This window comes from Notothenia rossii (assembly GCF_949606895.1).
Source record: "Notothenia rossii genome assembly, chromosome: 4".
In the NCBI taxonomy this organism is placed as follows: Eukaryota; Metazoa; Chordata; class Actinopteri; order Perciformes; family Nototheniidae; genus Notothenia; species Notothenia rossii.
Genome location: NC_136902.1, coordinates 25,309,108 through 25,332,880, shown reverse-complemented (window position 1 = coordinate 25,332,880; position 23,773 = coordinate 25,309,108). Strand labels below are relative to the sequence as shown.

The 23,773-nt window shown below is 38.1% G+C and overlaps 4 protein-coding genes across 5 annotated transcripts; 2 read left to right on the top strand and 2 right to left on the bottom strand.

Moving 5' to 3' along the window:
* Nucleotides 1-30: 30 nt before the first annotated feature.
* On the bottom strand, nt 31-6,806 carry LOC307035506 (putative oxidoreductase YteT). 2 transcript variants are annotated; one of them, XM_079674903.1, is made up of 14 exons: nt 6,481-6,806; nt 6,084-6,185; nt 5,634-5,718; nt 5,478-5,551; nt 5,316-5,375; nt 4,914-5,021; nt 4,638-4,694; nt 4,401-4,531; nt 3,873-3,927; nt 3,506-3,598; nt 3,272-3,406; nt 2,075-2,176; nt 1,627-1,791; nt 31-947 (listed from the first exon to the last, which is right to left on the bottom strand). In XM_079674903.1, exons 2-14 carry the CDS (start codon nt 6,174-6,176, stop codon nt 804-806), a joined length of 1,302 nt encoding a protein of 433 aa, XP_079531029.1. In that variant the 5' UTR covers nt 6,177-6,185; nt 6,481-6,806; the 3' UTR covers nt 31-803. The 2 variants fall into 2 exon arrangements, with proteins under 2 accessions (XP_079531029.1, XP_079531028.1); XM_079674902.1 differs by having other exon boundaries at nt 6,084-6,192; nt 6,481-6,804.
* A 727-nt stretch (nt 6,807-7,533) lies between these two features.
* Nucleotides 7,534-10,455, top strand: taf10 (TAF10 RNA polymerase II, TATA box binding protein (TBP)-associated factor). The gene is made up of 5 exons (XM_079674904.1): nt 7,534-7,958; nt 8,299-8,453; nt 9,320-9,384; nt 9,886-10,000; nt 10,137-10,455. The coding sequence occupies exons 1-5, from the start codon at nt 7,826-7,828 to the stop codon at nt 10,224-10,226; spliced, it is 558 nt and encodes a 185-aa protein (XP_079531030.1). The 5' UTR covers nt 7,534-7,825; the 3' UTR covers nt 10,227-10,455.
* Nucleotides 10,456-10,954: 499 nt separating this feature from the next.
* ppih (peptidylprolyl isomerase H (cyclophilin H)) lies at nt 10,955-23,461 on the top strand. Its single transcript, XM_079677638.1, has 9 exons — nt 10,955-11,144; nt 17,922-17,986; nt 18,421-18,444; nt 19,468-19,512; nt 20,239-20,281; nt 21,825-21,917; nt 22,183-22,270; nt 22,359-22,399; nt 22,974-23,461. The coding sequence occupies exons 1-9, from the start codon at nt 11,079-11,081 to the stop codon at nt 23,040-23,042; spliced, it is 534 nt and encodes a 177-aa protein (XP_079533764.1). The 5' UTR covers nt 10,955-11,078; the 3' UTR covers nt 23,043-23,461.
* On the bottom strand, nt 12,814-17,894 carry LOC307036959 (putative G-protein coupled receptor 160). Its single transcript, XM_079677637.1, has 2 exons — nt 17,126-17,894; nt 12,814-14,332 (listed from the first exon to the last, which is right to left on the bottom strand). Exon 2 carries the CDS (start codon nt 14,243-14,245, stop codon nt 13,208-13,210), a length of 1,038 nt encoding a protein of 345 aa, XP_079533763.1. The 5' UTR covers nt 14,246-14,332; nt 17,126-17,894; the 3' UTR covers nt 12,814-13,207.
* Nucleotides 23,462-23,773: the final 312 nt, after the last annotated feature.

The window sequence follows — 23,773 nt, the reverse complement described above, 5'->3', positions numbered from 1 at the left end:
ACAACAACAACAACAACAACTCAAAGGCAATTTAAATTACACAGACTTTACATTTTTTACTAGAAAGTATAAGACTACTCACATTAACATAATTTCTTCATAATAACAATATGACATGCTTAAAGCTGGGGTAGGTAAGTTTGAGAAACCGGCTCGAGATACACTTTTTGTTATATTCCATGGAATGCTCTTAACATCCCGATAGCAATGAATATCTGAAGTGCTTTGACAAAAGATCCATAACAAAATGTCATCTGTGGAAGCCGTAGTACTGTAAAAAGCACGACCAATCATTTTAGCCGGCCCGGCTAAAACAACTGGATGGCCTACCTGCCTGTCAGCCTTCCATCTGTGCACAAACTTATCTCGTGCCCTCATTGGTCATGTGCGCGTTTGTGTTTGTTGGAGGAGGGGCTCTGTAAGGAAGTGGCAGATTTTCTCCGGTTGTGTATTTTCCAATTCTAGCGCACTCAAGCTGGTTTCTCCGAAATTACTTACCCCACCTTTAACAACAAATTATAAAATATTTGGCATAATACTGCATAATTAAAAGATTAACAGGTTCACACATTCATTCACTTACACAAACGTTCATACACACATCACACAGTATTAAAATCCCTGAGCAACATACAGTAAACAATCAGGCCCATTACAGTCCACGATTTGGCCCTCGGCTCAGATGATTGGTCTAACTTTAAAGAGTGAACAGCTGCAGTAAGCTGATTGGGTAAAAGCAGGAAAGAATAAAATGGTGTCGCTAAGCTTCATTATAGTGTTTGATTTTTAAGGTTTCATCAGTTTCATTTTTCCAGTGGTCTATCTGTGGCCAGGTCCCCACAGTACACCACCCGGCCCTCCAGCCGCGAGCGCTCAGCTTCAAACACCAGCAGGTGGCTCAGCAGCGTCTCCTCAGGACCAGAGCGGATCAGGGAAGGATTATTGTTCTGCCCTCACAAAAACACAGAAACACACATCAACCAACCATCCCGCCAATCTACTACTTCATGGGATTTCGGAAAAATTATGTATTGAAGTCAATGGGGAGAGAAAGATTATCTTTAGATCCTGTTTGAATTGTGCCACGAATTACATATAATGTTTGTCAATTTAAAAGATAATTTCCATGTCAAAAAAGTCACAATTTGTCATAAAACTGTTGAAATATAAGACTATGAAAAATACGCAACTAGAAAGACTACAAATCCCAGAATCCCGGACCCGCATGCTGGCTCTTACGGAACCGTCTAACTCCCCTTTTGTGTATGTACAGCTCTCAACATGCCCAGACTTGTAGTGATTTTCACCTCTTTTAATACTTTTCGCTTCATTCTGAAAGGAAGAAGTGAAATGTGCCAACGTGACAGCCGTCTTGGTGTGTGGTGCGAGACGGGAGACATTGAGCGGTTTCACACACAAAAAAGTGTAATCTTTCTCTCGCCATTGACTTCAATACATACTTTTTCCGAAATAAGGTCCCATGGAGCTCCCTCGGAAAGGGAGGAACAGGATTTTTATGTAAATACAGTAAACACTTAGTCTGCAAAAACACCTGAAGGTACAGGTTGGATTCAAATCAATAGCAAGCCAATACTAAACACAATAAATAGTATAAGATGCACTCACAGCCACAGCAGAAACAAAGGCATCCATAAGGTAGTAGTCTGCTCCACCATGACCACTCATGGACATGAAGCGCCTGGGGGCTCCACTGAGCGGCGAGTGCTTTGTGGATCTTTGGGTCAGGAAGTCAAACACACGTACCTCATGGCCGTCACATGACAGCTCCCCCTGTGAAGACACAGTTCATTATACAATGTGATGTAACTGATGCATCCATCTTAGCAGCAGAGTATGAGCTCACAGTATGATTTGGGTGTCTACAAACTTCACACCATTAGCTTGTGGTCAACAGTGCTGTGATTTGTTTTCATTATAACCCCCTTTTTTTTGGTTAAGTAGAATGACTGTGAGGCAGCAGATGATTTATCATTTCCTTGCTGACTTCTATTATTTTTGTAGCAACAATTCAGTTTTAGCATTTTTTCACTTTTCTAATTTCTGCTAGTCCCACCTTGCTGCCATAGATAGTAGTTTTTCGCTTGCATATCTCCTCAGTGAACGCCACCATGGAAAAGGCTGCCGTCAGACCCCCTTCAAACTCCATGTTAACAACCTAGGCAGACAGAAAAGGAGAAAAGACGCTGCATTAGAAACATTTTAGCTGGTTTAATCTGATATTCAATTCAAGAAATGTCAAGTTACATTAACCCAGAAAGGTCCTGACTCCTTCATCACATCTTAATAATTGTTACTTCAAATACACTTAAGGTTTTCTTTGTACCCATAGCAATCAATAAATAGTGTCACTTAATGTATTCAACCAGTGTTTTGTAGTAATTTGGATGTATGTTTTTATTCTTTAATGCTCAGCTAATTCCAGTGTGAGACGCCAGGTGACAACAATCAAATATGATGATGTGCTTGTTTCATTTAAGATATTCAAAGATGTTTGCTTTATATCAGGGGTGTCCAAACATTTTTCACAGAAGGCCACATAAAGAAAAATATACGAAGGGCTGGGCCACTTATAGAGGTGAGGTATATTGCCTCGTAAGTCCAGTTATAAGTTAGCAAAATGTAGGTAAATCAGGCCTGATACATGAATATGCTTTAAGAAAGAAACAGCCTCACAGCTCTCTATAAGTTTCATTTATCTTGTTGGCAACTCCTTAAAACAGAAGCTTCAGATTGCTTATAATAAGAACAAATATGAAGGCTCTATCTCAAGATTGTTATGTAAATAAGTTATTGGGCTTTTTTTTTTTTATCAACTAAGATTTGTTAGAAAATGTTTTCATGAATTGACTGGATTTATTTAAAAAGTGGGCTTATTAACACATGAATACTACTGTGTAATAAATGTGTACATATATATTTAAGAAGTACAATCTAGGAAAAGCACAAGTTTAATTTGTGGGCCATATTTCATTATAATTTTTTTATTTGCTGAGGGCCGATTCAAAATGGCCTGTGGGCAGCATTTGGCCCCCGGGCCGTATTTTGGACACCCCTGCTTTATAAGAATGACTGTATAGGTGAAAAAGAAGGTTTTCAGATTCAAGCATTTTTCACACTTTGAAGAATAAGTACTAACCCTGTTGATACCACCAAGTTTAATTTAATCAGCAACAAAGCGTGTTGTTAATATGGGTATAGTTGAGCATGGATTCCTATGGAGATTAGGAGTGGGTGTTGAGTGTTTTCTAACCTGGTTACTGCAGACATCATTGTCACACTCGTAAACACAGCGGCCATATGGTCCAGTCTCCAGGGCCTCAGTCACTGACTCAATGTCAGGGAACGAGTTCGGACAAATAACTGATACAGGCCATCCAGTGTTACCCTAAAACACACACAAAGAACATAGGAAAATATGCTTAGAGTATTATGTTCACGTGTGGTAAAGAAATGTAATGAGTTGGTGATATAACTGGCTTGAAACCTGTTTCACTCTATCCATGTAGATTTTGCGTGCCGAGTATGGACAGTCTGCTTCTATTGAACAATCCAGGCAGCAATTCCCAGCACCTGCTGGCTGAGAAAGAACACCCATCACATTTTATATTCATGCATAGTGAAGACCTTTTCTTTTGAAATAATGCAGAGAACTGTCATAGATGTAATACATCTTAGTGACACAAAAACAACTCAGCAATTTAAAAAAGGATTTGAAAGTTGCAATGTATTTACTTTTTCACATAATGTTTATAGATCTTTAATAACAAGTGTTCAAATATTCAGGGGCTACTGGTTTCTATTGTGATAGTGATTATTTCTTTGTATCCACATTCTGTGAAGAGAACACAGACCTTGTCTTTTTTTCCGAAGTGGCTGACAGATCCAAATGATGTAACTTTCAAACACCTGCCAAGTACAAAAAGCAAGGTTAATCATTCATGAATGACAGGAAAAATAGGAAATGACCTCACAGAAAACAACCACGTTACTAGGGCTGCTCAATTAAATCGTGTTTTAATCGCAATTACGATTTTGACTTGCAACGATTATTAAAACAACATAATCGAAAATTAAACGATTATTTATTTTATTTTTGTATTGGTGTTTCAGTTGAATTATACTTAAAGTTCAGGGTAATCAACTGTTCAAATACTGTTCAACATTTCTTTTTCAATAAATGGATGTTTTCAAAGTAAATTGGTAATTGCTTTTAATAATCGTGATATCAATTATTGACCCAAATAATCGAGATTATGATTTTTGCCATAATCGAGCAGCCCTACACGTTACCTGTTAAAAAATACTGTGGTCGGATAAAAGTGTTACTACATCTTACTTGCTTAATTAGATGAGCAGGGAGTAGGGAGGTGATGGTTTACCTGCGTGCCCCTGCCCAGTGATGTATTAGGTCGATGTCATGGCAGGATTTAGCCAAAAGAGCGAAAGAGCTCTCCTCTTCATTCCTCCAGTTTCCCCGGACAAATGAGTGAGCAAAGTGCCAAAACCCGACCTGGAACAAGAGGTTGACAAGACTCATCTGTAAGAGTTATGCCTTGATGGTAATCACATTTATTATAACATCAGGAATATGGTTAATGTTTAAAGAATGGGTTTACCGGCTCAAGGTGCTGAATGTGCATCACATCACCTATAGCTCCAGCATCTATCAGCTCCTGCAAAGAAAAAACAATCAAGTTAAAACTCCAATTTGAATTTTCTTCACCACTAAAGTGTGTTATCTCATTGAAACACCATATTTAAAAACGTATTAAAACTCTATATGAGGTTTTTTTTTTAAGGTTCCCAAATTGAACCCAAACTTTTAGCCATGCCTGGTGGGAAACAACTGGCAAATGTTTTCAGGAACAGAAATTGTGAAGGGAAATGTTCACCTTTATATTGTGAATGACAGGATCATACCGGAGAACGTGTCCCACCGATAGCATCACGCCACTCTGAGTGCAAGCCTCCACGATCGCTGTGCAGTCTTCAGCAGTCGTCTTAAGTCACATGAACATAAACACAATCACAGAAAAAAAAAAAAAAGATTTCTTATTTAAAAAGCTTACAAAAAAACATTATATTCCAATGTTTTTGACATGCTCAAAAGAAATGTCATGACATGTCATTCAAAATACAGTATAAATGTATGGTAGCATGTTTTTTTTAAAAGGTCCCTTTTTATTCAAATGGAAAATTACAGACAAACAGGAAACAATGTAATGCTGTCCTTCTGTAGGATTATTACACCTTAGGTTAGAGTTATGTTTCAAGTCTATTTACAAGACACTCACTGCCATTGGTTTCTCCAGCAGAACATGATAGCCCTTCTTGGCAAAAGCCACTGCAGGTTCCTGGGAAGCACAAACAGGTTTGTTAATAGCAAAAAATACCATAACAACAATTCCAGATAACTCAGACAGATAATACAAAGTAGAATATACATTAAAATGTACTTTATGAAGGCGGTCTGGAGTACAAATCGCCACTGCATCTGCAAACTTTTCTCTTTCAACCATAGTGTGCCAATCTGAAACAAAGGTCATTCACTGATTTATTATAAGATAGATCATTATAAACAATTAAATGCAATTTTATCTTTTGGTGCTCACCTTCAAATATGTTTTCATCTACAATGTTGTGCTGCTGTTGAAGTTTAGTGCGAGCAAATTTCCTTGGATCAGCTACTCCAACAACCTGAAAGAGTTTAAGTTTATGAACTGAACATAAAACAAGTGCTCTGTTAAACATAGAAAATAAATACTCAGATATTTAGTCAAGTAATACAGTAGGAAAAAGTAAAAAAGTATAGCTTCTGGATCAAATTGTACTTTAAGTAGCCTAAAAGACAACATATAGGAAGTTTTACTTGTATGAATGTGTGACATATTGCTTCTATAGCACTTACAATGTTTGTTACATTAATATGTTGTCCATGGTCTCATCTTCGCTTATTTGTGTCACAAAGATATTATGAGGCAACGTTGTGCTTTTTAATCAATAAAGAAACAAAAATGACTGCTTATTAAACAAGACAAGGCAGCAGTGGGTCCTCTCCTGACCTTAAGTCGTTCGGGGTGGATGGATCCAAAACTGGAGTAGATCTCTCCTCGACAGCCAGCTCCCACCACGATGAGACGGACTGGGGAAGTCATTCTGGCAGCCTGTGAACTTTACCACAAATCAAAGCTTGTAATGGTTGTAAGGTGACAAACACTCACCAGTCCCAGCTTGATCCAGTCTACACCTGTCTGCAACATCATTCCTCATATCTGGTATTCACTACACAGCTCGTTAGACATCGACCAGTATAGCATGCATTTCAAGGTTAAGTTTGTAAACCAGACTTCAAAATACGCTGGTCAAACAATAGCTTTAAAAGGTAGAGAGCTAGCTCATTAAAACCGTTTTTCTGGTTAAATCTGTATTTATCGGTTTAATTTGGTTCAATAGGCCTACCGGTTTTGTCCCATACAGCTGTCAAAACCCCCTCTGTTTCCGCGTTGGTCCTATGTTGTCCAGAGACACGACTACAAACCGCTACAAACACATCTGAGTCTGGTCAATATGTGACTACAACAACACTGGTTCACTTCTTCGGACAAAAAATCCGACAGCATATCAGCCACAAAGTTGCGTAACGCCCCCTGCAGTGTGCACGAGGATCTTATGTTGCGTTCAAGGCTGCTCGTAAACATAGACTCTATATCGTAAACAATTATTTCCTTTTAGGAAACGTACAGTCGTTGCAAGGTTAAAGAAACATTCCAAATGTTGAACGCACACGAGTGGATATTATTCAGACATTAATATAATACGATATCTGTAAGATCCAGGCAGCTGGAGTTGCTGTTTTATTTTGTGGGAAGACCAGTCGGTTTCAATTGAGGGTCATTGAGGTCACAGCAGTCATGCGAGGGTTGTCAATAAACGCGTGGTCATGTCACGTTCTCCACGTCTCTTAAACTGCTTTGTTTAGAATACGATAAATGCTCTCCGTTAAAATGTCCTCTTCTTGTTCTAGTTAATTTATTTGAACGATTTACAGGTTTTATTATTATTGTTATTATTATTAACTCAAAGCTTGCTGATCTCTCCGTCTTGACCCCAGCAAAAAACTTTAAAATCCATATGACCTGCACTGTTTTACCTTTGACTCTGTTGCACTTGCACAAAGACTCAAATTCTGATAACGATATAATGGGGATAGTATTTTCCACCAAATATATAAAAAGGCTTCATTGTTTTTTTAATGAAAAAAATCATATTGATTGTAAAAGACAACATATTTGTAACCTCTTTTTTAGGTTTACTTATCACAGTTATCATAGTTTTTCTTCAAGAGGTTTTACTAACGTTACTAAACTCTCTCTTTAAGCTTTAGCTATACAGTTGCCTACCTAGTTAAAAGTGCTGACCCAACTAAATCACATACAATGCAACAAACGAGGAGAGATGTTGAGCATGCATCCTCCCAAAAACTAAAATGTAACTTTAGATGGTCCTCGGGAATCTTCGACTACCTTCGTCAGATCCGGGTCACGTGACGCTATTAGCTCTGCAGCCAGCGTGAGCTCAGCTTTCTGCAGCTCTGTAGCTACAAACATTTCAGATGCTAGCTAGCACCTAATCCTGTGATTTGTATATCCTCTGAGTCATCCTCATACATTAACTTCACAACAAGTATTTTCTAAAAGTCTAATCTTAGAGCTATATAGCACGGGGTTGCGCTGTTGGCTATATTAGGACGTTTTCTCTGTGCTAGCTAGCCAAGGTTAGCGCGGTAGCTAACGGTAACATCAATATGAATATTGACAACGTTAATCAATCTGTCACAACTGGAGTGTCCTCCACGACTTCTTCAACTTCAAATAACTGTATCGCAAACGACAATGCAACAACCAACGTCAGCAGCATCCCCTCGCTCACGAGTAATGGTAATTATGTTACTTTTACTAGCTCAATGTTATTGTCCGTGTTATTGCGCTCACCACTTATTTTAGTAGGATAGCTAATTTATTTCTACTGAAGATGTTTGCCTGTCACTAAATATGCACTGTCATGTTTGGAGTTATGCGTCATGTTTCGAGTCTTTGAAGCACTAATTTTTCAACAAGGTTTGGACTTAGCCCAAACCTTTCTTTAGGTGATGGTGATAAACACCCTTTTCTGGACGTAAAGACCGTATTATCTAATTATTTAAAAAATGCACACGTTATGTATATCATTTTGTTGCTTTCATTTCTAATGAATCCATCCCAAACCCCTGTATTACAGCTTCAGCCTCTGCGGCCATGGTGACCCCATCAGCAGAGTCTGTCTCTAACGGTGTGTATGTTCCTGGCGGCATTACCAATGGAGATCTGAAGCCTGCTCTGCCCACCATGCCGCTGGCAGACTTCCTCATGCAGCTGGAGGAGTACACTCCCACGGTAAGTCAAGTTGTTTCAGTCAGCTTACTGTAAGGGGAGAGGTGTGGGATGAGGCCAGTAATGAAAAAGATTGCATATTTTCATGTTTTTTTTTTTACAAGCCACGGTTACTGATTATCATCATTATGTTAAATAGATATTCAGGGGAAAACGTGTTTCTGTATAGAACATCCCAATGGGTGTCTGATTCCGGCTTATCCAATAAGTTAAGCCTTGTGCTGTCTTCCTATCAACTGTGGTGCAACTTTTATCCTACATAGTATACAGTTTAAATAACCACCCAAATATGTGTTACAACTTTATTCTGACTTATCAGCACAAGATTTAGTGAAGTAGTTGTGGATCACAACACTGCCCCTGTCCGTAGGTCAAAATAAATTTAAGAGTCAGGTGTCAACAATGGTATAAAACGGTCAATAGAAAAGTTATTTCAAATTTTTGTTATTTTTCTGCAACCCTTGAGACTTCCTTAAACATACAATCGTAAATAAGCAGAAACAATATAAGGCGCTGTGTTAAGTAGGATGCAATATGAGCTGAGGACGGATGCTCTTACACAAACATAAGCACACACAAAACCAAACCCATTATCTCTATCCAAATATTAAAATAGTTGTCAATATTCAATTGACAATCGTGACAATATGCTCCTAGCTTTGGTAAACATGTTATTTAACTGGCACTCCCCTCCTTAGACAGTAGCTAAGTTAGTTTGTTCAGTGGCCAGAGACTATACCAGTGTTCTAGATAAAGTTAATTTGCTGAACATCACGGTATGACCAACATACAGTAATAATGTTCTTTGCAGTTAAAGTGGGTTGTATGAAGTTTGACCACAAACTGAAGTCTGCTCTTTTTTCCCTCAGATTCCTGATGCAGTTACAGGTTACTACCTCAACCGGGCTGGCTTTGAGGCTTCCGATCCAAGAATGTAAGTGGCATGATTATGACTGTGCAGAAATGCTACCTCAAATCTTGAGTTGACTGCTAGTAGTGCTGTTTTTCGAGTTGAAGGGCAGGCACAAAATAAAGTGGAGTCACTATATATAAGCAATCAGTCTATTAAGCTTTTTTTCGTATTACTTTTTTTTATTTTAAGAAAGCTGAGATGATAATTATATTGTAAACCTATCTTACAAACTAAGACAAACTGACTGACTGTCTGACTTTCATCAAATGGACTTCAACTCTATATCAGTTTACCTGTAAACTGATATAGAGTCAGTACCACAACCCATATTCCATTCATATGAGCATAAAGTACAGACTCTTCAGCCTAATCAACCATGTATTGTCACCTTTATGATGGTTGCTGCAATGATTTTTTTGGACACAAGAAGGGAAGATGCATCTGACTTACTAGTTTCTAATTTGAGTTGCTGGGTATAGACAATTAGAAGCACAATAATGATTTTCTTTTTCATTTCTTTAGAATCCGTTTGATCTCCCTTGCTTCTCAGAAGTTTATCTCAGATATTGCCAACGATGCGCTGCAATACTGTAAAATGAAGGGAACTGCCTCAGGAAGCTCGAGGAGTAAGACAAAGGTTAGTGCTACTTTTATTTTTTACATGTGCTTTAAATGTAATACACACATACATTATTTAGTTTGGGCAATGTGCGAAATAATATGTTCTTCCTGATAAGTAATAACGTTTTGTGTTTCTTCTTCTCTACTTATAGGATAAGAAGTACACTCTGACTATGGAGGACCTGACTCCTGCCCTCACAGAATATGGCGTGAATGTCAAGAAACCATATTACTTTACATAGAACTGTCTTTCTTTAAGGCATTTTGCTTTTGCTAGGTTTATCCCCCTGCTGACCAACTAGAGTCTGTCAACACCTTTTTGCTTAATGTTTTTTTTTTATCATGGTGCTTTAGTACAGCTTTGACTAATCTTTGTAGTCCCTTTGCCATTTGTTATCTTTGTGGAGCCACCTTTGCATTATGTTTAATTGTATGATTGTTTTATTGTGAAAATAAAACCTCTAACAGAAACCTTTGTGTGTGAGATGTTGAATGTGTTCAAATACAGCCCCTTTTTAGGATTATTTGAACCAAAGAGATGTAGACATACAATCGGCAACATAGCAGTGAATACAAGTTCTTAAGATAAAAGCATATACGTATAAGGACTGGTAAGTCATGTGTAAAACTAATAAGGCACATTCAAAAACATGTTGAGTCAGTATGATTTCCAGCTTCTTTGTATCCTGTAAACCTGGAGGACAGGGGTACTCATTTCTGCATTCTGTTGTTAAACTTTACTAATAATTACATTGATCCAAGAGGAGCTGATAAAGCTATAGGAAGCAAAAAACAGCTTTATAAATTAGGAGTTATTGCACAATTAATCACAAAATTACCGTATTATGAAAATTGTGTTATTCCTTTGGCTTTTATACATCTACATAATTAAAGTTAGCTTACTATGATACAACACCGAAGCAGATTTACCATACCCTTTTCCGATGGCAGTATTTTGTCCCAAACTGCGGGCCGTAGTACGTCTCCTGAGCCACCGTAGAATCAAAACGGCGCATATGCTCAGCATTCAAATGATTCTCGTGTTGTCCTGCTAAAAAACATCTTTAGTCTTAAGGAGCAAGGAAAGTGTCACAATGTCTGTCCAAACAACAAATGCCAGCAACCCGATTGTCTTCTTTGATATAACCATCGGAGGACAGGTGAGTAGAAGAAAGAAATTAGCTAACATCGATTTGACTTCCAAGCTACCAACGTTGAAGCCACGTTAGCTCGCCTTAGTGTCGTGTTTTGGTTAATAGTTTTGAGCCAGTTAGCTACGTTGGATGTTTTTAACCGCCTTTCTTCACACATATCTGATACACACAACAATGTGCAGATACTTAATTTCTCTCTCGCTGTTTTTATTGTTTTGACTTTTAGCATAATTTACTTTGCAAAGAAAATGTACTGTGAAAAGAACCTGTCTGAGATATGATGCTATTGCTAAGGTATTATTGATATCAAGATGTCGTTCAGTGCGTGGAAATTAACTCTAATTCTTAATCCTACATCATACATATTCAAATATTCGTCTTAGACAGGCAGTACGGTTGCTATATGTACGCAGGTGGTGCGGGTGAGGGGTTGAAACAATTGTGGTGGATGAAGTTTAAACTACGTAATAGTTTTCTGGAGACACGAAAACAACTTTTATTACCAAATACTATACACGAACCTCTGTGAACAATATAATCTGTATTTAATTATTCGAAAATGTCGTTCGTTCATTTAGTTTCAAATTGTTTATTAACTTTTTAAATGGTTATATTTGGGAAGATATCATTATTGAGTTGCATATTCTTTTCATTTACACTTCTACTTTTAATGCTATGTTATCAGCTATGATATTAACTAATGTAATTGTCTCACTTCACAATGAAAGTCGTTTTTAACAGGCGTTGCTGAAAGGTTTTGTTAAAGTCATTCAACAAAGGAATATAAGAGTAAGAATAATATAAACTGTTTAACTAGCTTTAGGCAGCTGACTCCATAATGTAAACCCACAGACATTCTATTTTCTTCCATTTATGCAGTTTTATACAGGTCTATAAAGGCAATGTTTTTCACCTTTTACTTCGTCCGTAGCTTTCTCTCTATATTAACTTTTTTGGTGATCGTCCTCCTCGGGTTTGTTGTAGCACTTGTAGTCGAAAGGGAAGGTGAGATGTAATAACAAGACCTCTGTTAAATAAATGTTTTACTTGATATTCCTTTAGTGTTTCTGAACAAATATCCCCCCCCCCCCCTTTTTTTTATATACAGCACGATCAATATCTTGCATAAATTAGGATAAATGTAATGCTTCCTAAAATAAGCTACATGCAGTTCAATTTCTAATGTCAGTTATAGAAATGTCCACTTTTTCCAACTTAGCCCCACTCCCCGGAAACCAGTGAGAAGAATCATGTAACTTTGACAGAAAGCTGAGTGTTGATGTAGGACCTTATTGCTCATAGTAAGATGATGACAAATACATTTCCAGGCCCTTTTAATACATGTATATACTATAAGTTATTTGTAGTATGAAATACATTTATTTCAATAATGACAAATTAGGAAGTCTCCTTACAAGGTTGATGTAGCTTTTAATTAATCACTTGTTTTTCACCAGCAATAGCTTATGTAACCTTGACGTTTTACTTTCGGTGCATTTTTAAGGTTTTTCGTCCATGCTGGATTAGGAGAGGAGGTTTGAAGTTCCTCACCTTGGAGACTGCAGTCGAAAACAAAGTCTAGAAGCTTTCGATCACATGCCCTCCGTAAGGTCAAGAATACATTTCGGACCTACATTTTGTTATTTACAAAGGTAGAAAGAAAATCAATGCTCAGTTAAAGAGTTTTAGGATATTTATTGAGAAGCATTTATACCCATTATGGACCAAAGGGAAAAATGTGTGAATATACCGGTAAATAAGTCAACATAGCATTTCCATCAAATATAATCTTTGAAATCCCAGTATATTTACAAAAGTTTATCATAATTATCATCACAGTTTTCATAAAAAATGGTATCCCAACTCTTCAGAAAACATATATATTTGTAAGTCCTACATATTTATAAGTCCAGTCACATGTCCATTTCAAGCTTTTGCAGTTACAGTTTGGCCTGAGAGGGCCTTTATTAGACATTAATCGAGTCGACTTAGCCTGAATGTTCGGCTTGCTTAGAATTCGGACCAGCTTTCTAGGCAGCAGTTTATGCATATGTGCCAACTTTAACCACTTAGCTCTCTGGTGGCCCAGTTCTCTTTAATTGTATTGGGTTACACACAGCTACTTGGAGTTCCTGCTGTTGTGTTCCTTTGCTTAGCTGCCAATAAACTTGACACAAGCAAATATTTTCTGGGAGATTGCTGTATGGTCCTTGCGTCTTGCTATGTATCCAGAACACCAGACCCACCAGTAAACTGTTCATACACTCCAACCACAAAAGGTTTACAGTGATGTAAGCAGGTACTCCAAAGTCCAAGATCAGACACGCCACGGAACCGATGAGATAAGGCATCCAACATAAAGCAAAGCCCAGTGTGAAGGTGAGCCACAGAGACGGGCCCGGTTGGATAGGTTCCTCCAGATAATATTCCCCGCTGCTTTTTCTCTCCGCGTAGGTGGTTGAGGTGAACAACAAGTCGCTGCTCTGGTTGTCTGGTTCGTCCCTCGCTAAAGATAACCTATGTGCCTGTTTCACCCACTGGGGAATTTTTGACCAAAAGGGCAGCAATGTAAGAGTGACAGCTGAGAAAAGCACTAAAATAGAGTATGTTATCAGCGCAGACTCCTGTACTTCACACACTAGAGCCTCATTCTCTATCTCAAAACTCTTTCCCTTTAGATCAGAATCAACAGAACCAAAGGAGAGGTAAATAGCAATCATCCACATCAGCAATAACCAAACCGAGTTCCTTATGAATTTGCACGTGGCGCTCTGACTTCTGAGGTAGGTACCTTCTAAAACGTAGTCCAATAAACCCAGGCACATCATGGGCAGCGGCAGCGCTCCATATGTGACAGACGCATTGGCGAAGATTAAACAGAGTGACTTGTGACACGTTTCAGGCCCAAGAAACAACATGCTTGCTACTAAGAACACCATGACAAAGTCAGCCAAGAAGATGGACAGGCTGCACATGCTTAAAAAAGAGGTATACAGCTTCCTGGTGCATAAATAAATTACTGCTGCGTCTAGTCCGAACTTTATAAGCACAAGCACAAGATACATTCCAGTGTTGTCCATACCCGGTTGCGCGAGTATGGCCAGCATTTAGCAGGTTTTGTGAGTTTCCAGAGACTTTGCCTACTTAGGCAGCCTCTATGTTATTGCACCGGTCCGCTGTTCAGTTTCACGAGGCTGTAGAAGATAAGATAATATCGGTTAGGAACTTTGCTTATCCATACAATAGTCTGCAATTAATAATTAGAAAACATATTTTTATTAATGGCTGAGTAAATGCCAGGAGATCATGAATATCATGTCGTATAAATCTACTAAGTAGGTGACGATCTCAATATCCGTCATACTAATTATAGTGACTTTTGCTGTATGATAAAAGTCCCTGTGCTCTTTTGCCATGAGGGGTTCTCATAAGATGTGAGCAGGTGTTTTTTGTCTCATGCGAGGTGTCTCCCCTCTGCTAGAAAGCTCTGTCAGTATCAGGCAACACTCCATACAAAGATAGATGTACAAAATGTTATTAGGTTTTTAGAGGTGTTTTTACTCCTTAATCGCTGCTCATATTTGATCACTTATAATGAAGTACTTCATGAAATTGAACGGAAACAGATTGCATTGGATTTGTAAAGGCGTGCTCCTGTCACCAGCTATATAGTTAACTATTACCTGTTTGTCCCAATCATTATTGCACCCTTCACTTCAGATATACTTATAATTGTCCCAACATATTTGTTTTATCCGTTTCTTCCAAAGCAAATAAACAAGAAAGCAGTCAAACACGACTGCTCAGTCAGTACAGTTTACTGACAATTGTACTTTTGCAACATCTTTTACTTGCAACATCTCCCTTCAAAATGTATTCTTTTGACTTTTATCCGCAGTTTAAATGCACTATTCGGCTCTCAAATATGTTGTATTCTGGCTGAAACATATGGGCTCAGAACAGTCTCATAATACACACATGCACACAGAAGGATTCACATCTGTATTTCATGATCCGCAAAAGGATCCACACTTGTGTTTTTCAATGCACACACAAATGTGTTCCGTTTCATATACATGTAAATAAAATCCAATTACAGAAAAAAGTTTTACATATGTATTTTTTTGATCCTCACATATTTGTTTGCCGTTTAAATCCCCTGAACCTGCAAACACAAACCGCTTTCTGTGCATGAATCGCTGTGCATTCGTGTGTGGGTTTTTTGAGACTCCCCTGACGCTCACCCGATTCGTACTTGTAATTTTTTCTATCTATAGCCAATCAGTCTCCTCAATTCTAAGCCAATCACATGAGCGCGCCCCCACGAGGGTATGATTTATTGCGTTCATGACGTATCGCTTCATGTACGCATTTTGCGCAGTCCGGAGCTGACAGGTCCATGGAGCCTGCCTGCAGGCGCTAATCTCAGGACACCTCCGCTCTCAGTACATTGCCACTTTCCCAACAGGAAATGCACGCAAATACAAGCCTTTATATGGTACAGCGCCACTTTCCGTGGGTGCTAGACAGTGAACTGTCAACGGGGGGGAGCCTCGCTGCGGGGAAACGGTGGATTCAGATGGCCAGTCCGCCCCTGCCGGTACCGATGGCCAGTCCGCAACTGCTTCGGTATACAGTATAAGTGTTGCACGGCCAGATACGGCTCGAAAAGCTGACTCAGATGAATGAGGCGAGTAAACACAGCTGACAGCCGGCAAGAAACACTTGCGATTATTCGCATCGCGTCCGGTGTGAACGCATCATTATTACAAGTATTATATAATTACAAAATAAAATCGCCACTCTCAGTACAGCACCACTTTCCGAACAGGTAATGCACGCAAATAAAATATGTTTTATTATTATTAATAATAATAATTATATATATATAAAAACATCTTGTATTTTAGTTACACCCGCTATTGATTAATTTTGTCAACATTGGACCTTGACACCACATAGCTATAGTGAAATAATATAATCAAAAACATTAAACCTTTATTTAACAATTGCAGCTGAAACCTCTCTGCCATCTCATATAACACACACTTCCTTATTTATCGTTGAATAATAATACCGTAACAATAAAGACGACTATACTACGGTCCTTCGGTCCTGAGATTAGCGCCTGCAGGCAGGCTCCATGGACCTGTCAGCATATGAAAATACATATGTAAAACTTTTTTCTGTATTTGGATTTTATTTACATGTATGAAACGGAACACATTTGTGTGTGCATTAAAAAACACACGTGTGAATCCTTTTGTGGATCATGAAATACAAGTTTGAATCCTTATGTGTGTCTTATGAGACTGGTCTGAGCCCATAGGAACATGTCATGTCACTTATAAAATCAACATCTTACAGCCATGGTATTCATTCCAGCTGCACCAACCATTATGAAATACCACCGATTCATACAAAAAAAATCAGTGACAGGAGAAGCAATTTCTGCCATTTGATAATTTAATAATCAAGGTGTGACCCCCAGATGTTGGTACCTCTCATCAGACGTCTGACTGTTGTCAGGTCGAGCAGCTCCTTTTTCAGGCAGCGCTTTATGGCTACACCTTACCTTCGCAAACTGATGACACACCCTATCTGCCTGGAATGAGACAGGTCTTTCCCTCCCGACCTGTATGGTGGGTCTGACTGTTTTTATGTGAAGTGGCATGTGCTGTTCCAGATTGGCAGGTTGGATGTGGCATGTATTTCAGCTTGTAATAGAGTCTTGGCTTCCTTTGTTTGCTAAACGTTCAGGTACAAAGTTGCCACAGAGGTGTGGTAGATGTGGCTGTCTTAGTGTTCCTGGAGTTTGTACTCCTGACCAGGACTTCAGGTGAAACCCCTGTAAATCAGTTCAGTCCTTTCCTCATCTTCTTTACATTTCTTTTTATGTTTCAAGTGATCCAAAGTAGGTGAACAAGATACACTAATCAAAATATAGGCAAAATATTTTCTTCTTAATATATATTCTTAGCTCTTACCTGTTGTTAGACGCACCGGCGAACACCGCAGCTGGTCTCTGTTTGTTCTGCACCAACACTTTGCTTTTGTATTTCATGCCATTGACTAGAAACTAAAAACATACTGTATTGTCTGAAAGTGAAAGGCAGGAGATCCATTGGCTGCTTGTTTGGCTGTGGGTGGTTTGCATTGACTAGAGGGACAGTTGTGCAGTGATGTCATGGGGACAACCGCTCGATTTAAAACAGCACAGTGTTTGTTCTCATGCAGATGCAGACACTGGCTGACAGTCGGCCTCTTGCAGGTCCCTCCGGGCTGTGGGAGGCCTGGCTGGACAGACACCCTCACTGCCAAACTCATGCACACTAAGCTTATAGAGGATTTCATGTGATGCATTCAGATTGTCTTCTCATTTACATCTTCCTATTACGTATGCTTTGACCATTGGGAATTCAAATAACTGAGACAGAATAGCTTGTTTTGTTGAGATTAAGCCAAATCTACTCGATGGTTTCAGGAAGGAAATGTTGTTTAAGGCAAGGAGTAGAAGGGAGAAGGACGAGAAAAAAACCCAAACCAGTTATTCAGTAGAAGTGATACGAGGTGCTGTTGTTGAGTCTTGTTGGTGTAACTGGTAAGTCCAGATGAGACCACCTTTTTCATAGAGAGGAGCATCAGGTCAGAAACAACCTGTTCCTATACAATGCAGGTCAACCTGAGGGGGGAACTGGTGGTTTCTGTTTTCCTTGTTAAGCTCTTGGTTTTGTGTGTTTACCTGCTCATGTCAAGTTTTTTCTCCATTTTTTTTTTTCTCAGGATGTTGGACGGATGAAGATTGAGTTGTTTGCCGATGTGGTTCCAAAGACAGCAGAGAACTTCCGGTAAGGAGAAAGTCTACCTCACATAGTCTGGTTTCTCACATTTTAGAAAAGAGAGGCCACAGGTAGGGCTGTCAAAGTATCAGATTTTCACTACTTAATTGAAATTGTGGCCAAATTAGTTTTGGGTACTATATTATTGAAAATATATAGAAAGATTGGGGGGAAATTATAATGGTTGTACAAAAGCATAAGAAAACAACACTAATGGATAGGGTAAAGGCAATCAGAAGGTGTAACATATCCAAAACAAAATGATCTTGTATTTCTAACATGACATCCTTATTTAAAATGTTCGGTCAATACCAGTGTCTAATTTCTGCCCTATTTGTACTGCATATGTTAACACCAATGAGACCATTTCTATTATATATGGCAATATACTATTATGAGACTATTATATAACATGTTCCTTACACTTTCATTTTCTCTTACAGGCAGTTCTGCACTGGAGAGTTCAAGTAAGTCCGTGAAGAGCTGTATTCTTTGATGGTACCAAACTTCACCATCCTGCACACTTTGTCTTAACGTGCACTTAAAAGCAATCTAATTCTTACGAGCACCTTTCAGGAACCTTATCATTGATCAGTAGACCCGGAAGACTTTTCCTTTTGATCAGATTGAGGGATACTTCATTATTTGTTCACGTATATGCTCAAACAGGTTTCTAAAGGGTATTTACACGTGTGCCTGTGCATGACAAAAAGCCCAGATGTAAAATCAGAGCTCTGGCAGGAATGCGGCAGATGAAAGGATACATTTTACCTCCTGAAGCTCTGCTTCATTTTATACAAAAGAATAAAATCATGTTGAGAATAGTTGTTTTATTCTGAAAAACGCCTGTAAAATTCCATCTCATGTACAGTATGAAAACCTGTGTGCTCTGCTTGGACTTCTTAAAAAATTTCCTCTGCAAAATCCTTCAGCTGATATATCGTATGTAGCTTAGAACTAATGTGCAGATTTCAGACGAAACAGCACATTGGGCCATAACCTGCAGTAAAAAGAAAAAGGCCTGTACAAAGTGTACCAAAAAAGTGAATGGTACAGTCTTTCAAAAGCCTGGATTGGCTTATTTAAACAAAGCCAAAGGAAAACGTTTTCTTCTCAATATTTTCTTTATTTACTGTCATTGTAAACAGAGATAAATTAAAGGGTAAAATTGCTAAATGATTAGGATTTATTTTAAAAGAACAACTCTGTTTTCAAAAGAAGCTTTTAACCTGCAATATTTGGTGCGGGAGGAATATATTAGACTAATTAACAGGACCAGGTGCTATTTATGTAACCAACATTGTTTTCATGGTGTTCCGATGTACAAAGAAGATAGGCTCTCCATACACACTAATAATTCAACGTCAATGTTTAGTGATTGTCACAAACATGGACAGAACTGCCCTGTGCGAGTTGATATTTTGTAGCAGAAAACAGCATGATTGTCTTTACTGACAACCTCATTTTGTTTTCAAACTTCTGTCCCACAGGAAGGATGGAATCCCTATTGGTTTCAAAGGTTGCCTCTTCCACAGGTACACATTGATTTTAAAGCACACATTATTCTTCCACTTTAAATGATTTTAGAGTTATTATTTAACCTGGTTTTCTCCTGGGTCAGCATGATTGGTATCCACTGTAGTTTGTCCCTGTTTGTCTTTATACTCATATTTATAGAACTAATTAAACATGCACATCAATGGTTCTGGATAACTAATTAAATAATAGCTCTTAGATGAGCCATTTTAAGTTTGAAAATTATTCTAGTTAAATTAATTCTAGACATAAATCCAGGATTGGAAAGTAACATTTGCTTTTACATACTACGACAGCAGTGATAGCATCAAAGTGCCCACAATCATATTAACCTAAAATCCTCAACGGTATTATTTTCCATTTATTTAGTGCATTGTTTACGTGATTATTTGGGCATTTTTCCTGGCAACAGAATGTTACTATGGGACCCAAAAACAAGCCCAAGCTGCCCATCCTCATTGTTGTCCAGAATACATACATTAAAATGAAATATATGAACAACACTCAGTGTGTTTAACGTGCAGTGTTTTATGGAAACTGCTGTGTCAATAAAACCTGTTCACCCATTTTTTATTTTATAGGAAGTATAGTCTTTTTTGACACATTAACAGAATAATAATGTCAGCTCTTCTTACAGGAACTGTATACCGGTATACATTTTTTGTAAACAGCCCTTACCCCAGCAAATGTGACTGTACTGATCTGTTTGCATTGCTCATTGGCAGGGTGATCAAAGACTTCATGATTCAAGGAGGGGACTTTGTAAATGTAAGTATATGCAGTTCCCTTCTGCCCTGCTCTTGTTGCACTTTTAGGATGACAGCTAGTAATTATTCATGCTTTATCCTAATGCATTTATGGCTTGATTGAGGCTAAAGTGAACCTTTGCACATTTGTCTTGCACCATACAAATACATTTTCTTATGATGAAAATAGTGTTCTCAGAATCTTGACTATAACCTTTTCATTGAACTTTTTATCAGCAGAAATACATCTACTTCCTGCGAGTGCTAAACTTTACCTAAATGGATCAAAAAAAGCATACATTTAAATGGAGTAGTAAGGAGATTGACAGTAATCTTTGATAGGGTTATTGCGTGAAACAATGTCAAATGGACCTGTAAGCATAAAGACAACATATTTTAACTGCTGGTGAACTAGCAGGATTCCTTAAATTGAAACCAACTGCTATAGAGGCGAAGTCCCGCCCATCTACTTCCGAACCATGGGACCTTTTTTCGGAAAGATTATGTATTGAAGTCAATGGAGAGAGAAAACGTATCTTTCGATCCCGTTTGAATTGTGCCACGAATTACACATATGATGTTTGTCAATCTTAAAAAATAATTTCCATGTAAAAAAAGTCACAGTTTGTCATAAAAATGTTGAAATATAAGACTATGAAAAATACGCAACTAGAAAGACTACAAATCCCAGAAAGTAAGTGATGTCATAACTGATGTCATAATTGTTTTCCTCCACTAAATATAAGAGATAGATAAGATAACTTTAACAAGATGCCTGTGTGCTTAGTACCAGGTTGTAATCATACCAGCAATGGGTCTTGCTCGTTCTTCCGCTTCCTGTCTGATGAAAGGACCAGGAGTGTTTCTCAATGTCGAGGAAGGCTGCTCCAGAGCCAGTATTTCAAGCATACTACGTCATCGAGTGCCACCGAAGGACTGTTCCAATGTCCAGCATACTTGGAATTCTACCGAGGCCGGCGTACTTCGTAGCCAGAAATTTTGAAGCTGCACATGTGTAGACCAAGCCCCCCAGGAAGTGCACCGGACTCTGAGGAAAATATTCGTTGTGGCCAAACGGCGGTAGTACACTTCCGTATCAGTCGCTGGGCCCGGAAATACTTTTTCCCATTGACTAACATTGGGAAAGAGTGGTCTGTAAATCGTTTTAAACTAAATAAACTATCCAGTATGAACTTTTGTATAGCCCTTATTAAAAACATTCGGTCCTCAAGTTGTAAAATATGCTAATAACGTTATTCTGAGTTATTTTCCTCTGCATTATGAACATGGATCTAACCCATGGGACCCCGCCGCCCGGCACGTTCATGTTACGTGTTCAGTACTACATGAGTTTTACCTTTACCCATGGATGCACAATAAGAACCGATTATATGATTATATTAATACTTTCGTAACGTTTTGCACTCTCAAAAGTTGGGCCATTTTGTCTTCACGCGCCAATGAGCAACTCTCATAGGAATTACAGCACCTCTAAACTTAGATGGCTTCCTCTTTCTATTCTGTGTGCTATATCTTATGTACCATGTTTGGTCTTTTTTGTGAAGGGTGATGGAACTGGCATCTGCAGCATCTACAGAGGTCCATTTGCAGATGAAAACTTCCGAATGAAGCACAGTGCACCTGGTCTTCTCTCCATGGTATGTATGCTGATCAGTGCTTAGAAGTTAATGACTGTTGAATCAGGAAGGGTCTCTTTACTTTAACTTCATCCAATCAAGACGATGTGTTTCCTGCAAACATTTTGTGTATCCTCTATTTGTGTAGTAACAAGTTGTTTAAGATTTGATTAATCCACTCTGTAGACAATAGGATTTGAATGATTCATTTTACTAGAATGACCGCTGACCAACATAAACAAATAAATAACAATGTCATTCTATCTAAATAATGTGTCTTACTCAGGCAAACAGTGGGCCAGGGACGAATGGTTGTCAGTTTTTCCTCACCTGCACTAAATGCGACTGGCTAGATGGGAAGCATGTTGTTTTTGGTGAGTAAGTCCATGAAGTTCATTTTATATTTATTTTAGAGCACAACCTTGATGTGCCAGAGTAAAACTGTTTTGTTTTCTGTTTTAGGCAAAGTGGTCGATGGTTTGCTGATCATGAGAAAAATTGAGGTAAAAATACATAATTTCATTTCAATCTTTATTTCGAACGGATTAAAAAAAATAACAAATGTGAAAAACAGAATACTGTATTGTTAAAATAAAGTATTTATCCACATCCATGATAATATTTATATATTATTCAACATCATCAATCAATAATAATACATCAATAATTTAATTTTAATATATCAGTGTTAATGGCTAGAATCGTAAGTGGACGAAGACGAGTCATGATGGTGTCACTCACTGGCTGCTTTACAATAACTTGTGAAACATGAGAAAGGCCTACACTACTTAGTTGTTTTTTGTCCAATCAAAACAATTTCACTTCAGACATAACTATTTCAAAGCATGCACCCAACCTGTAAGTGATACCCAATCATAGACACCTACCATACATAATATGTTATAGAACATTAAACTAAAAAGTAACAGCTATGTTAAAAAAGGAATGATAGTTTTAAAGTGCAATTATTTACTAATAAAATATTTTTTATATACTCAAAAAAAAATACCCAAGTGCGATGTCTCAGTAGACTTTTAGCTGACTGTAGTGTTTATTTGTGCTTCTTCCCGCCAACAGAATGTTACTACAGGACCAAACAACAAGCCCAAGCTGCCCATCCTCATTGGACAGTGTGGAGAGATGTGATCCAGCGGGAACTACACAGTCTCTGTACACATGATGGAGCGTCTCATAGTCACTGGATTGTCCTCAGCTAACATCAAACCGTACAGGCTTTCTTTGCCTCAGCCTTCTCCTATAATGCATGTTGAAGAACAGGATTTCAGCAGTACATTATAATGGCATTTATTTTTTAATACACATGATTCCAGGTTAAGACTTGCTTAACATAAGGGTTTGACATTTATTTTGCAAAACTTTATGCTCATCACTGTTTTTCCCAGTCCAAACAGAGACAATCTTTGCATCTTGTTATAAAAAGACAGATAAGAAAATGTGACTGAAGCCTAAAGGAATACTTGCCCCACATGTGAAACGTTCAAATTCTTATCTCAGTCTCACGGTGTATCATTTATGATCAATAAATTGTTTTACATTTTTATAAACCATCTTGTTTGTTTGAAAATATGCTGTTTACATCTATAAAAGGCATGATAATCAAGAGTTTTTTTGTAGTTCTCTTAACCCCAAGTCAAACTATGCATGTGTGCAATATAATAGGAAAGGAGACCAATTAACAAAAAGCTTAGCATTATTATTAGTTTATCAGGCCCTTTGATTTTAGATGAGAAATCCCTCATATTATTAAATGTGTATTGCAAAACCTAGTCCTTGTCCATGTTTTGAAATTCAAAATGTCATTTAATTATGTTATCATGCTATACCCAGTGTGATATGCATGGTTTTTGGTAGGTTTA